This window comes from Phalacrocorax aristotelis, chromosome 1 (genome assembly GCF_949628215.1).
Source record: "Phalacrocorax aristotelis chromosome 1, bGulAri2.1, whole genome shotgun sequence".
Taxonomy (NCBI): domain Eukaryota; kingdom Metazoa; phylum Chordata; class Aves; order Suliformes; family Phalacrocoracidae; genus Phalacrocorax; species Phalacrocorax aristotelis.
The window spans coordinates 205,844,574-205,860,063 of NC_134276.1; the positions used below are offsets into that span (position 1 = coordinate 205,844,574).

At 39.1% G+C, this 15,490-nt stretch overlaps 1 protein-coding gene across 6 annotated transcripts in view; it reads right to left on the bottom strand.

The window, feature by feature from the left end:
- MAGI2 (membrane associated guanylate kinase, WW and PDZ domain containing 2) overlaps positions 1–15,490 on the bottom strand; it is a 762,823-nt gene that overhangs the window by 226,900 nt on the left and 520,433 nt on the right. For all 6 annotated transcript variants that reach the window (XM_075081471.1, XM_075081469.1, XM_075081468.1 and 3 more), the window contains exon 6: positions 4,476–4,555. In XM_075081471.1, coding sequence (XP_074937572.1) covers positions 4,476–4,555 — 80 coding nt within the window. The remainder of the gene's footprint in view (positions 1–4,475; positions 4,556–15,490) is intronic.

Consider the following 15,490-nt stretch of genomic DNA (forward strand, 5'->3'; position numbering starts at 1 on the left):
CTGACTGGGATGAATCCAGATCAGAGATTTACCTGTGGAACTTGGACGGAGCAGTGCTGTACTTGGGTAGAGGAGCATGTGGAATGAGGAGGAAGTGCCCTACACTGTTGAGTAGACAAAACATTAGCAGGCCATCTTGCAACTGTGACTGTATGTTAAATGATGAGGTTTTGAGAAGGAAGCATTTTGCAGTATTAAAGCACTCATATAACACAAAACGGTTTGGAAACCTTTTTTCTGAAATCTCAGCACCATTTAAAGAGGTTTCCAAACTCAAAATGCAGTGAACAAAGTTGCTCCTGTGTCTCACAAGAGACGCATCCAGCTAAAAATGTCCAATGGGAGATGTCATATGTAGCATGAAACAAGGGGCTTAACTAGGAGAGAAAGGTGAAGAGGACAATGGGAGATGTGTGCGTCATTGGCATGAAAAAGAGCACTGAAGCGGTGTGTGGTAGTGAGCTCCCCAAAAGGTATTGCCTGTGACTACAAGTATGGGGAGAAGGATAACCCGACGAAAAGTGACAGGACAGTGCGTTTCAGCTGAAGATGAAGAGACCTAAATGTAGTAGTTTGTCTATGTACAGGTGTTTACACGTGAACCGCATATCTGTGGCCTCTAATTGTCAAAACAGAGCTGTTATTCACAGTCAATGAAGTTTAAAGGCAGCTCAGCTCACCCTAAATAGACATCTATATTTTGCAGTCAAGTTGGTGGGTGTAGAGGAGATGGAAGGACAGATGACAGATGAATGCTAGGTGAAATCAAAGCTTTATTTATAGTCTTAAGCCTACTTGTATTTGAAAACTAAGAGGTAGGAGAAAGGAGGTTGACATAAAAAGAAAGGGAGGGTTAAGAGTGATGGAGACTACTGATTGGGATGGATTAGTAATGACATAAGTGAAAATTGTAGCAATGAAATAAGTGAAATTTGACATATCTGGTCCCAGGAAATTTCAACAGCTTTTTAATCCCCAAATTGATAAAGAAGTGAATGTTCATTTTTCTCTAGAAGGGAAAGTTTCTGAAAATTAATTAAAGAATTTGAAAAATTTAATTACTACATTTCTTAGCCAAAAATGAACTTTCTAAAACCTGAGATATTTCACATCATTAAGGCTGAACTGCCTTTCAATATTGAACTACATGTTTTATTGCCTTATGGGACTTGTCATTCTTTTCCATGTTCTCTCTGAAAGAACAGACTCTATTGGTAGACCACTCACATAATATATCTGTAATCATGCAAATCCTGTGAGTCTGCTATGTAACATGACTTTATAGAAAATGTAGTGACCAGGGAATCTAGCTCACAGAAACAAAGGAGGCAGAACTATAAATTCTGTGGTACTCTACAGATAAAAACCGGTTAAAAACATTGATATGGAAAAAAAGGGAATAATTTAAAAGAAGCATTCTAATTCAGAAACCCCAATTATTTAATTCATATTTTCAGCAGAGAAAGTACAATTTTTTAATGAAGTCAAGATTTTCTGGAGGAAATCAGATATGTGTAAAGAATTCTAGTTCTTATTGAAGAATTTCCAGCTATTTCTGCTTATTGCTATTACAAAACTCACATAGGCACCATACAAACAGAGAGTAAGAGGCAATTCTTGCTTCAAACACCTGCCATCTAAGTAGATCTGACAGAGCGAAAGTCGAAGTGATTTACTGAAACTCACACAGAGGTTCCATGACAGAGACAGAAATAAAGATCAGCCCTTAAAACCTCCTGACCTACAAAGGGGTTTAGAGCAGTGGGTGTCATTAAGGAAAACAGAAAGAGTCCACAGCACAGAGGCAAAGAAAACTTGACTTGGTAGAGCTTGTCAATCTCTTGGCATAGGCATGTGAAAATTTTTCCAAGAGGAGGGATGTGCTGGAAGGTTGGTTCAGATTTTGCACAGAGAAATGAGCAAGCACTGGAATTTGCAGGTACAGAAGCCAGAGAAAATGAAGAAATCAGATTTGGCAAAGAAGTATTGAACAGCTGAAAGTGGAAGAGAGGAAATGCCTGGTGTGGAGGGGGCTTTCAATATTGCTAGCCCAGAACACCAGGAATCAACTATTGTATGCTGCTTGGATGTTGTCTGGTGTGGAAACTGTGTGCTGGTGGCAGAATGAAGAAGGAGGATTTGGCAGGATTTGCACTGAAAGGAGAACACAAAAGTTGCGTTGTACAATGAAAACCTGATTGCGGAATCTGATAGGTGATAAGGACTTCATAAGGTATCTCAGTGAATCAGTACAAGTTTCAGATGTGACAAAATGGATGTCAATGAAAAACACAAGTTATGCAGATAGCAATAAAGAAGCAAGGTAAGTATAACTTCCTATATAAACACTGATGTCTTTCCAAAATTTTGTATCTCTGAGTAAAATGTGCAAGAATAAATCATAAAGTGTAACAGAAGAGGTGTTTGGCATAAAAAATATCTACCAAGCCATAGCTGAAAAGCATGTGAAATTAATCCTTGATCTTATATTAAAACTGAACAAAAATTCCAAATCCCCACGTGTGATAACGAACTCCCTGGTGTTGGACCTCAGTGGCAAGGTACAGTCATTTTAAGGCATATTAGACATTTTAAGAACATTTTCTTCTGCAGGAATTGGATGTGGAAAAAACACCAACCAAACCAGAACAAAACACCAAAACAAATTTTGACCAGTCAAAGAACCTTAAGAAGAGAGATGTTGCAGGAACAATCTTTGTGAGAATAGAAGATCTCTCCCTAAAGTCTTTTATGCTTCACTTCAAGTACTTTGCATTACTGAGATGAGCAACTCTTAAAAGAACAACATGACCCAACATACTATAGAAATTCAATAATCCAGTAGTCAAATAACTACAGAATAATGCTGGTTCTTTAATGCACCGACCTTCATTTTAGATTGTTTCAGATATTTTGTTGGTGTGGTTTTTTTTAATATTTCAGTACTTATTGTGATCTCAGTATAAAACAGCTAACAGAAAAAGAAAACAGAAAAAAAAAAAAGTAACACACATTTACTCCAAGTAACTCCCTGATATGTTACTCCACAGATATTGGTGGATTCTTCTTCTGCTTTTTCTACTAGTATTCCTTAGGCATCAGGGTAAGATATAGCTTCATGCAAGTAACGTGAGAGATTTATAATGCAAAACTCCTATGCCCTTGTTTTGTTTCAGTAACACATTTCTGTTGTATTCACTGTAGAATTTGCTCCGGGAGCTAATGTTGTCAGTGGTAGAATAAGCATCACAAAATCATTCAGACATGTAATTTCTGATGTCAGAAGAGAACGTCAGAATTTCTGCTGAAATAAGGAAGGGATTTTTGGAATATAGCAATCTTTCAAAATGAAGCCATTTACAAAAAAATCCCAGGGACATTCTTTACCAAACAACTGACCCTGAAATTTATACAGCCAGAAACTCCTCAGTGACCTCTTTATCAGCCCAAAACGGCACTGAGTTTTCTTTCTATTAATAGTATTTACATTAAGCAAATTAATGTACTTTGGAAAATTTAAAAGAAATCAGATGCAGTACATGAAAACATATTAATAAATTTAAAATATTTTTAAATGCTTTGAATTAATGCATGCATGTATTTAATCCTCTGTATCTAACAATAATAAAATAAGTAGCACTCTTTAGAAATCATTACTTCTTAACTGGCTAATTGAACTGACATGGATCTATAAAACAATGAAAAAAACCTCCTCAGAAAAAGGTCTATTAAAATACGTTTTTACTGTGGCTTTATTAGATGTTTTTGATTACTGAAATTTTACTAGAGAAAAAATAGAGATTATACTGAATGCATATAAGATAGTTCAATATGATCTGTATTATTTCATATCTCTGAATCTGTCAGTATAGTCTCCTGCACAACAGCTACAGCTCCTTTATGCATCCTCAACAGTATCTATGCTTTTAAATTTTAAGCTATTAACAATGCAGTACCCCCCAAATCCAGCCTTGAACTCTGACAGACACTGATCTCTTTTCTCCCTCCCACACCCTGTTTTATCAGACACTGTTTTGTTTAAATTGGCTACTAAATAGCATAGCACTGTACCTTTAAATACAAATCAAACAATATTCATATTCCCACGGTGCTGCTAGTTTCTCTTATGCATTGAATCGCCTGTAGATTAAAAGCTCAGAATCTGAAAAGGGATTCTGTTCTGCAGACCAAAGTTCTCTGTAGGAGATGAGGGAGAGGGTCAGTCCCGGAGTCACACACACAACAGGCAGAAAACACACTTGTGATCCTCAGCTTTGGATAGCATCGGAAAGGGGAATAAAAAGCAGAAACACATGGCACACTGAGAACTGGTATCACTTATGGCTTCTAACCAAAGCAGCAATTAAACACCTTTCATCGTTCCCCCAAATGCCTGATTTTTGAAAGAACTGAGAGAGAGAGACACACACACAGGCAAATCCCCTCTGAGCAGCAACGAAAACTTAATAACCTACCATTTTCTTTGCACTCTTCTGGAGGTTTAGCCTTTTTCGCAAGTCGTGGATCCAGCCATGATGTTGTCTTTGTGTTATGGCTGAAAAGAAAAGAGATCACTCTGAGCAGACACATACTGAAAGGAATCAAGTTTATTCCTTAAGAAAAAAGGGTTAGTCCAACAAAATTGCAATCGATACACTTAATTTGCTTACTGGTTCTAAGTAGCCCTGAAGGAGGTGTAAGAGTAATTGTGCAAGGCAGCTGTAAATTTGGCAACCTCAGCTCCCTGTCCTCAAAGCAGCTATTTTTATTAAAATCAACTAGAATGTTGCCAAGTTAACCTCATTGAAAATGCAGAACTCATCCAGAGCAAAAGGAATTTATTACAAATACAGTGTTCTCCCGTTGAATGAGTGCAGGCGACAGGATTCTGTACCATTCTCACAGTTTTTGGATGGAATTATATTCATCTTAAACCTGTCCTTTTAATAAATACAGGTTTGTTATTTCTCACCAGCAGCACTGGCAAGGCAGTGATTTGCAAAAGTGATGCAAATTGCAGCATGCTCCTGCAAAGTCTAAATTTCCGGACAGAGTGATTAATGATACTTTGTTTAACAAACCTTTATCTCTCCATATATAATCCTTCTATGAGATAGAATAGATATGCACAAGCTGAATGAATCATGTGGCTCCTTTCTATACTCGGAATAGATCTTTGAGGAATCAGCCATCAAATAGCGTTGAACTGGCACAAACTGTTTTCTGGGAGAATATTTTGCCAAATGAATTGATACTTAGCATAGCTAATGAGACTTAAAACCAGATCTTTTCAAAGTATATCTTTCCCATAAGCATTTGAATTTGGAGCCATATTTTTTAAATGTATTAAAAAAGGAAAGACTATAAAACAGAAAAGGATGAGATCATTACTCTTTTATTTTTTGAGATGCCTTTCCTACAATACCATCATTCAGAGACACTTCTAACCCATGTTTTATTTATCTGATACATGCTAGGAGGATGCTTGTTCCATACAGTGCTGAATTATTTAGTTTATTATTAATTTGCTGTATCATTTTAAAGTGTACTTAAGACTTCTCTTATAAACATTAGTATAAGGTGTACAAAAAGAGGGGACCTGGCAAAAAAATGGATTAGGATGCAACTGGTAGTTGGTGAGTTACTGATTAACTGATACAGTCCATATGGTCCAAACACCACTGGTTCCTCCAGGGAAATATAAATGCATGGAGCCTGTTCCTTCTCCCACCTTGACTCCCTGTTTAGTCCGTGGCAGATAATTTTTCCTCTGCCTCGATTTCTCTCTCTCTCTAAAAACAGAGTGATACTACCTACTTCTCAGCATTATTGTCATCATGTTAAAGCTTCCTCCACACTTTGAATGGGGAAAAAAAGGTAGATGAGACTTATACACAGATAAAGTGGCAACTAAAATGAAAATTGAGGCATTTAAATTCCTATTTTAAGCATGCCCTAATATAGAACACCATTCACAACAGGTGTAGAGGATAAACAAAACCTTCCCTTACTTTGAGACAAGAGTTATATTTGCAGAGTATGAAGAATGATAAGCCAAAGGTAAGGTAAATTTGAAATGATGCCATCAGCCCATGCTTGATTGTAAATGTAACTAAGATGCTTTCTCTGAAGCTCCCGCTGTAGGAGTGTATTTTTATACTGCAGTCACAGCCTAACTGCTGCTTGTGCAGACATACTTGAGCTAGCTTTAAATTAACTAGGGGAGATACTGGCAGCAATGTCACTGCAGCAGTATGGAGCTCAGCGTGGGCTCATCACCCCAGCATCTACTGAGCTACTTGGGTGCAGCCAGCAGCACACGCTAAGCTGCACACTACTATGGGCACCCCGTTAGCAGTGCCAGAGCTTAGAGCAAGCTTGGACATACCTGTGGAAGCTGCAGTCACATCTCTGGAGTGTGGGCAAGTCTGCACAGCAGCCACTGCCTCCCAGCTACTAATTCTGAATGATTTTAGGGACCCCCATTGGTTGCATGCACTAAGTCGGATTCATGGATAGCTTCCTATGGCTTTAAGAGAGTAATATATATATGACTACTAATAGCAATGTTTGCTGTGGTATAAAGTGGATCTCAAAGCATTTTACAAAGGAAATAAAAATCTTCACCCGTTTTAAAGGTGGGAACATGGAGTCACAGAGTCACCAAGTGACTGTCCACAGCCACCAAACAAGCCAGAGGCAGAGGCAGTACTAGAAGCCAACTCCATTGCAAGTCAGCTGGCCAGTGTTTTCCTCACAAGTCCACACAACATCAGAACAAACCAATTCACCAGCCCTGACAACACCCCTATGACATTCCTAGAACAGACCTGAGAAATGAGTTTTCGGGCATCTGCAAAGAGAGGTGCCAAGCTGAAAATAAGCTAAGTTGAGTATTAATGTTTAAAAATGTGAATTACTTGAATTACAGCCTCCAAGGCTTTTGTTGAAACTCAGAACAACAACAAGCAAACAGTTATGTTTCCCTTCAGCATAAATGTGGCTTCCATAAACCCAGAATGACAGATGTCTTTCAGTTTTGTGCACTGTGGTCATTCTAAACAAAACCATAAACAAATTAAAAAGTCAGCAACTTTTCCAACAGAAGAGTGATGCTTCAGTGTGTAGAGAAATTTCAGAGAATGAAGATGGTCTTTCATCTAGATCCGCTCTTACAGCACTCAGTCTCCTTTTCTAGTTGCTGTCTCTCAAACCCATTCAGCTACTTAGTAAAAGCAAAACTCACCCACAAGAACTTTTTTCTATAAAAATACATGAAGGAGCAATGTACCTTTTAAAAATCATCCCTCTCCTCCTTACCCATTTCCATGCTCCCTTGCCCTGCCTCTCCACATTATCATCTATGCTAAACATGCATGCTATGTCTTGAAGTGGGACTTTAAATGCTTCTAGACAGGTGCTCCAGTGGGTAAAAAAAATGGTCCTGCTCTGAAGACAGACCCTACTCAAAAGAAGGCAGAATCCACCCCACTTGCCTTCTAACACCTGTACAGTATCATCAATGCCTTCTTCAGTGCTACACAGTTCTGACTGCTTGTATCATCTTAGCAACCAGGTACGCAACACACAAACACTCCTGGAATGAGGACAGACTCAGACAGAGCAGCCGCTGTTGCGCTGCTCTCAATAAAAGAGGAAAATAAATAGTCCTGCATTAAAGCATAGCGGCTTGGTATGTATGTCTATTTCTGTAGTAAAACAGGAGGTTTATTGGCAGGGTACTCTTGCAGCCTTCTTTGTGTCAGCTTTCAAGTTGTGGGTTTTGGAGGGATGCTGCTTCTGCTATAGCCGGTGCCGTGCTAGCACTACCCAGTGCTGTTCAGAGTAACCTCCCGTTACCTGTCTTCCAGCAGGGACTAGAACTGGGATTAGCCAACCATAGGAAAAAAAAGAGGCGGCTTCTTCCCCACAGAGCTAGAACATGTTGGGAATGAGAGGAAGAACAGAAGCACGGTGGTGCCAACTTGCTGAATGTCACAGGGCTATCTCAGGAAAGATACCACCTCCCCTGTGTCCCACGGCTCTGCCTATTCCCTCTTCAGCTAGAAGACTAGAATCTGTAAAAGCTGAAGGGAAACAGTATTTAGCTCCTAACCAGTTTTTAATCTCATTTGAAAGAAGCCTTTATAGGAAAGCTTTAATGGTGGGAAAGAAGACAGCAGGAACAGTAAAATGGTCAAATTAACACCAATGACAAAAGTAACTTTAATACGTATTTGCTGCATGAGCTGTGCACATTAATGCTTCTTAAGCATTAAAAACCTTGTAAAAGTTACAGGTATAACCTGCCTTCCTTACCAGTAGGTCTAACGATGTGTGTCCATTTGGGAAGTCTTGCAGGCAGACCAGAAGGAAACAGGGCTGGGGATTTACAGATTAGTTATGAATGAATTGCAGATGAATAGCTGAGGCAGTTGTGGAATAAATGCACAAACAGGCAGTCAGAGCAGTTGTTACTGACTGCATGAGAGTGAAGTGATGCAACAAAAGCATCCTGTGAGAAATACAGCTGTGGCTCCACCAATGTTTTCCACTGCCACTGTTTCATTACTCAGCAATAACCATACCTCATCATTAAAAGGCAGGTTTAGAAAGTCCATTCTTACACAATTTCAATTATCTTGATTACCAGCTAGGACAACTGAGCTAAGAGACAAGTGCTGGCAAATCAGCCATGCACATCCTAGAATCTGTCTTAAAGTCAAGAGCAAATACCTAATTTTAGAAACTTTGAAAGCAGTCAGCAAAGGATGCCTTTGGTTTTGCTTCAAGAAGGTGGGGCATGGCCATAGCATAACATTTTAAAATTCATCCTAATTTGTTATCTGCTATACAAAATAGAAACCCCTTATAGGCTTGAAGTATATTGCAAACTTGAAAAATAATTTTTAAAAAGTCAGTAAAGCAGCAGAGCTTAATATTGTAGCCAAAAGTTAGTAAAATAATGATTGCTGACCTAACTTAAAGTCCTCCAGCTTTACCAAGTATTCACATTCAGAAAAAACAGTTTATTATAATCAGAGTTCCCCAGTATCATTTATAGACAATTTTAAACATATGTGGAAAAAAAAAATCAGCTGGTTTAACCAGAGTGCAAGAAATCTCAGAATACTTCCCAGAAACCCTGATTCAACCCTCTGCTCTCCAGCTTTTCTTTGTAACTCTGCTTTTAAGACTTTGCAGAGACTGTTTATGCTTCAGTTACCTGTTATCACCACTGAATCTAGGTACTAGGTTCCAGAAATCTCACTGGATACTTATCCTTACCTTCAGGAAGTAAAGCGCATAAGAAGTGTGTCTTTTCTTATTTAATAATGTATTATCTTTTTATTATAAGTATTTGTTAGAGGGTATATTATTTTACTTAAGATTTTAATATAATGGATTTGTGTTAGCAATCTGTCAGTTTAAAACACTTTGACAGATAAAGTTTCTGTACTAACAAAGCCCTCAGACAATCTCTTGAAACATTTTTGAAGGAAATACAGAAAATAGTTACTGACGGTAATAGCCTTAATGTCTTTTGAAAACACTGCAAACCTGTTCTCTCTGTGACTCTTGCAAGGTATGTAATTTGCATGTTACTGTGAAAGGCATTTCAAAATGGGTATTTACCAATGTGCTGCTTCAGTGTATTTGGGGACAGCACATATGGGTTTGTTTGGGTTTTTATTGTGAATACATTACATTCAAGATGGTCCTTGTTATAACAGCTTGAGCAAAGGGGAGTGTATGAGGCAGAGAAAAACAAAGTGCACTGTAGGCCACCTGACTTTTAAAATGCTTACTCCTCCCTCCTTTTTGTATGCCTAAGATTTGCAGATCTGCAGAGCTTTTCAGATAGCACAGTAATGATTTTCAGGTTATTTATGTGTAGGGGGACAGAGACAGGAAAAGAGAGCATTAAAATAGCAATTTTGCAATTCATCCTTTGTCAGGTGCTACCCAAACTTCTTGCACATAGGTAGGGACAGATACAAAAGGGAATTGTCCTCTGGCTATCATTTGAATGGCAGCAGCTATGATTGCTAGTTTGCGTTGCAGTCTGTCAGTCTGTTAGATGTCCCTGGATGTCATGGTTTTATCTGGGATAGAGTTAATTTTCTTCACTGCAGCTGGCATAGTGCTGTGCTTTGGACTTAGTATGAAAATAATGTTGATAACACACTGATATTTTAGTTGTTGCTGGGTAGTGCTTCCACTAGTCAAGGACTTTTCCAGCTTCCCCTGCTCTGCCAGGGGCACAAGAAGCCGGGAGGGGAGGGGGCACAGCCAAGAGAGCTGACCCAAACTGGCCAAAGGGATATTCCATATCATGTGACATCATGCCCAGTATATTAACTGGGGGGAGGTGGCTGGGGGAAGCAGCGATCATGGCACAGGGACTGGTGGCGTCAGTCAGTGGGTGGTGAGTGGTTGCACCACTTGTGGGTTTTTTTCTCTTCCCCCAAGTTTCATTTCTCTCTCATGTTATTTTCCTTTTCATTATATCATCATCATCATCATTATTATTAACATCATAATAATTATTATCATTACCATTATTACTATTACTGTTTTATTTTAATTATTAAACTGTTCTTATCTCAACCCATGAGTTTTCTTGCTTTTCCTCTTCCGATGCTCTCCCCCATCCCGCTGGGGTAGGGGGAGTGACCGAGAGGCTGTGTGGTGCTTAGTTGCTGAATGGGGCTAAATCAGGACACTGGAGTACGTTGTCCTTAAGAGATAAAGCTTTGGGAGTGCCTACTCTGTGAATACCAGATGGCCTTGGGCAGTAGATGAACACTTATGTATATAGCCCAAACACAGTGGTGGCACCTCTGAGCATTTGCAAGAGCACAAGATGCTTATGTGAGGTTTTTTGGGGAATACGTAACTGCCTGAAGTCTCTTACAGTAATTTCTGCTGCTTAAGTCATTCTCTTTGGCTCAGGCAGTTAACTTCTGACAAAGAATGGGCTTCATCTCATGTGACTTCAGCCATCTAGAAATTACACAGCTAATTGTGTAGGATTTCTCTCTATTCAAGGGGGAGGCACCTATACAGAATAATTTATTTTACTTACCTTCTGGTGGGACTAGGGATCTAACCATAAACTCTTAGTGACATACTAGGTGCTATGGCACCTCTCAAATGGCCTCCAGCTGCCACTCCAGAAAGGTGTTGCTTTTGACAGCTTCCGTGTCGTATCTGCCAGGTTCATGGAGATGTCTTGGGTTATTAGTGTGCCTCTACAGTAGTGCTTTGGCTCAGATCAGGAGGTCACTTTTCAAGTGAACCTCTCAGTTATTTGCATTTACACACTAAGCATTGTCCCAGCTTGTAAGCTTCTTCCACTTGAATTTAAACCAGATAATACATAGCAAGAGCTCACCTAATGCACTTCAGCCATTCACAGGCGTACAACTCACGGCACCTGAAAAGACCTAGTAGTTGTGGATGTTCAGCACCAAGTGTTTGGCTCTGCAGTCTACTGATATTGCTTGTTTAGATATGGACATGGTTTAGATCAGAATGAATTCAGACTGGTTTTAACTCAAATCTGGTCTCATGGACTGAATTCAGGGGTTCAAGGGTTGGAGACAATCAACTTTCTTTTTAGTTTCATCTGAAAGGAAACCAGTTCATGTACTCTGAAACATGAACCAAATCACAGTGCATGGAGACAACCAGAAGATTTGCTTCAAAAGTGTACTCCTGACACAAACTTATATACTACTGCAGACATACCCTTGAATATCTGAGGGCATGTTTACTGGTGGAAGCACCTACATTTAGGCAAATTACTTCTGCCCTTGTCTTTGGACAGGATGAATCAGCCTCTGGAGGTAATTATCTCTCTCCATTGACCACAGAAGGAGTTTTGGCAACTGGTTTATACTAGATACCTAATGCTATATGGCAAGCCAGGTGAGCTGAATCTTCTAGTTCAATAAATACAAAGGAGAAAAATTATAATACCACTACAAACATCAGATGAAAGGTGTTGGAAGAGGAATTCTGCAGAGCAGAGCAGCAGAGACCTTTGGGGGAAAGACAAGAAATAAGAAAGTGAGGAAAGACAACAGGAGTTGAGCTGGCAGCTTGACCTGGATGTCAGCATAGATAAAACCAGCAAGTGAGAGCAAGGGACAATAGACCGCTAGTACAAACTGAGAATGTCGTTATAACATCAGAAGACAGGAGAAGAAAAAACCTCAGCATTCCCCAAATTCTTTCCAGTTCTACCATCTCCCCATTCCTAGCTTGTTTGTCATGAGGCAAGGAAGTGGTCTCAGGAGAAAGAAACCAAGAGAGATCTTTTCTATTGCCTGTCCCACTGTATGTCATGTTGAAGTCCAAAGACCATGAGAGATCTGATCATTGTTATGCTGACCAAACCCGACCAATTCAACCAAATAAGGAAAGAGAATTATGCACATCTATGATCAAATTCACAGGACCCCTTACGATTCAGAGTTGTCCACACAATAAAGTCATTCTGATATAAGATGGCTTGTTTCCCAAAGAAGAATAATCCCATCAGAAGTGAATATTAAAACAGCATGTGAAAAAGAATCCTTCATCTTAATTGCTGCTTAACTGAAGTAGTAGCAATAACCATACAACCAAAACATGCCAAATTTTGATATTATGCACTGATACATTGATGATGTAACATGCTTGCAAAAGTGCCAAGCTAGCTTATAAGAGATTGGGCAATTATTGCTGGATATGGAAGTTATCTTGAGCAGGCAGAAGGGTGTATTTCCACATCACTACTTTTGGTATCCTCTAGTCCAAAAGACAAAGTTATTGAATGCAATGGTGTAGCCAGCTTTAACTAATATATCCTGCTTTCTGATGGTGAACTCATGGAGCAACCAGGAACAGCTATATATATATCATAATTCTTCAGGTAAGCAAGGTGGTAGGATAAACATGTTATTCCTGCAACCAAAAGACTTTCCTACCTCAAAAACTACTAAGGAAAAATACTGATCCCATTGAAGTCAGTAGCAATATTCTTAGAAACAAACTAGGTCAGTGTTTTACTTTTCCAATTTGTAGCTGAACTTATTTTCAGGTAACACCTGAAATAGCACCAGCTGTATTCAAAAACTTAATGGCTGTTTTTTACTGTGAAGAGGAGAGTCCTTGGCAGAGGCCTATTTTATAGCTGCTTTGTAGTCTTTTATTGTGGTCTCATAAAAAAGGCAGCTTTAACAACCAGAAAAAGATATTGCAACAGGTCTGAAAAGCAATGGTGACTACACTGCTTGGAGAAGTAGGTGTTGATGTAGGAAGAGACTGAATGTCTGTGAGATGTACTGGAAAGTGGTTTGTTAAACTTAATGTGGCCAAATTCTCCTAAAAATCATCACCACAAGTCAAAGAAGATGATCCCTTAAAGATGCATTACAGAGGTTCGAGTTTACTCTAGACTTTTCTCCCCTAACAAAACAATTATTAATGTAGTATAAGCAAAGGAAACCATATGTGCTTTTGAACTGTGTAGAGTTAAATAGCTTTTGTTATGGGCTATGTAATGTCCTTGAGACTATTCATCAAGCATTAGCTGTAGCTCAGCTTAATGAGCTGCAGCTCTTCCTGGTTTAATGTCTTACTCTCCCTGCAGCCCTTCCAGAGAGCTCTGCTGCCTATAGGTGGATAGAGGGCTGGAGAGAGAGGTAAAATCAATTCTGCCTTTTATAAATAAGTATCATAATGTGTAACCATCTCTACAGGAAAGTCTATAGTGCCACGGTGTATGTGATGGAGTTGGAGAGTAGGGTGAGGGCCACATTTAAGGCTGAATGCACATGATAGCAGATGCACTGAGAGACTCTGTCCTTTTGTATTCCCTTTAACACTGCATTGGAACAATACAGCAAACATTGACTGCCTGGGATCCAACACAGTCAACGTCTGCTGACTTCGTGAGGACAACATGACACTCATGTCTCTAGCATGTGGCTGGAGAGTAGTTGGCAAGGTGAGGTCTGAAGCTATGGGGAATTGCATCCTTTCCTTAGCCCTGTGAGAAGGAAAAGCTAAAAATGAGTGATGGCTACAGTTTGTTTAAGCATGCCAAAATAAGTCATGCTCATCAGCCCTATTTAAAGTAGGAAAGAAGGAGCTGAATTGGAGGGGTTTTTTGGTGGTATTCCAATTTATGTACAGTGTTTTAATTATTGCATGTTCTCATTAGCATATATTCTCAATGAAAGTAAATGTAGGAGACGGACTTCTATTTGTGTGGTGTATGCCTGTATTTGAAAATCTGGATTCATATGTAAGGGAGGCTGGAAACAGCCCAAGAAATGTACTTATGTAGCTCTTCCTGAAAAACAGTGGTAAGTACTATGTGGTAAGAAGGGTTTTCTTCCTGTTCTGTCTGCGAATGCTGATATAAGTAAACATACGGTCATGCACCTATGTCAAAACAGGGAAAGAAAGGAAGAAACAGAACCAAGCCATGCCCTAAAATACAACTGTCCTCTGAATCACCCAGTGAATCTAGTATATGGGTTTTCTATTTTTAGACCTTGAGGCAGAGGAAATTCCTTCCAGTGTGCTTCACAAAATGCTAACTGGGCCGTTAATGATTAACTAAACAAATAACACTGTCTACAGACAGTTACCTTTCTTCTTATGAAGTCACTCCCTCTCTCACTGTAAATCTGCTACGTTACTTCTGATGGCAGTTTTGTTAAATGAGCTCACACACAAATTGTAGAGGTTAGTTTGAGGTGAATGAATGAAAATACTGTCATGAAATCTAAGACTGTTGGGTATACCTGTGACAACCTGCAACTTGAGATCGCTTACTGCTTGAAGTCCTTAGGGTTTAAAGGCACAATTCGCATGAGCCTCAAATAAAGCAATAAAAGATGCTGCCTAGTATGGCTTTTTTTCACCCATTGTGATGTACACTTTAAAAATGTTTGGTTTTCATCTATTATTTAATAATCTAGTACAATCTTTACTACTGTTCGGGGAGATGTTGTTAGACAAATAGGTTTTTGTTGTCTTTTTATCTTTCGTTTTTTGCGAAAGCAAATGGAGTCTCTTCATGCCATTAACCAAAGTGACTTGTAAACAAAGAGGCAATTTAACAGCATCCCCACAGCATTACATTCCTACTTAACCCTGTGAAGACTGTGCAATGTGAAAACCCAAACGATCAGAGTTGTTCCTTTGCTAGGATTCTAGTAAATAATCTGTTATTTTTACAGATGTGTAATCACACTTTTCTGCAATTACATTATTCAGAGAATATAATCCCATAGGCAAAGAGCCCTTATAACGGTCTTTTTATCCAGTCTGCACCTTTGATTGATTTCTCTGCTTTACATAACATTCATTTAGTGGAAGTGAATGATGAGCATTGTCAGAACTGCAGTGTAAACTAGAGCATTTCCAGTAAAGGAAGTAAGCTGTAACATCAAAGGATTTTGTGTAGTGGAATGACTGCTCTGTAGTG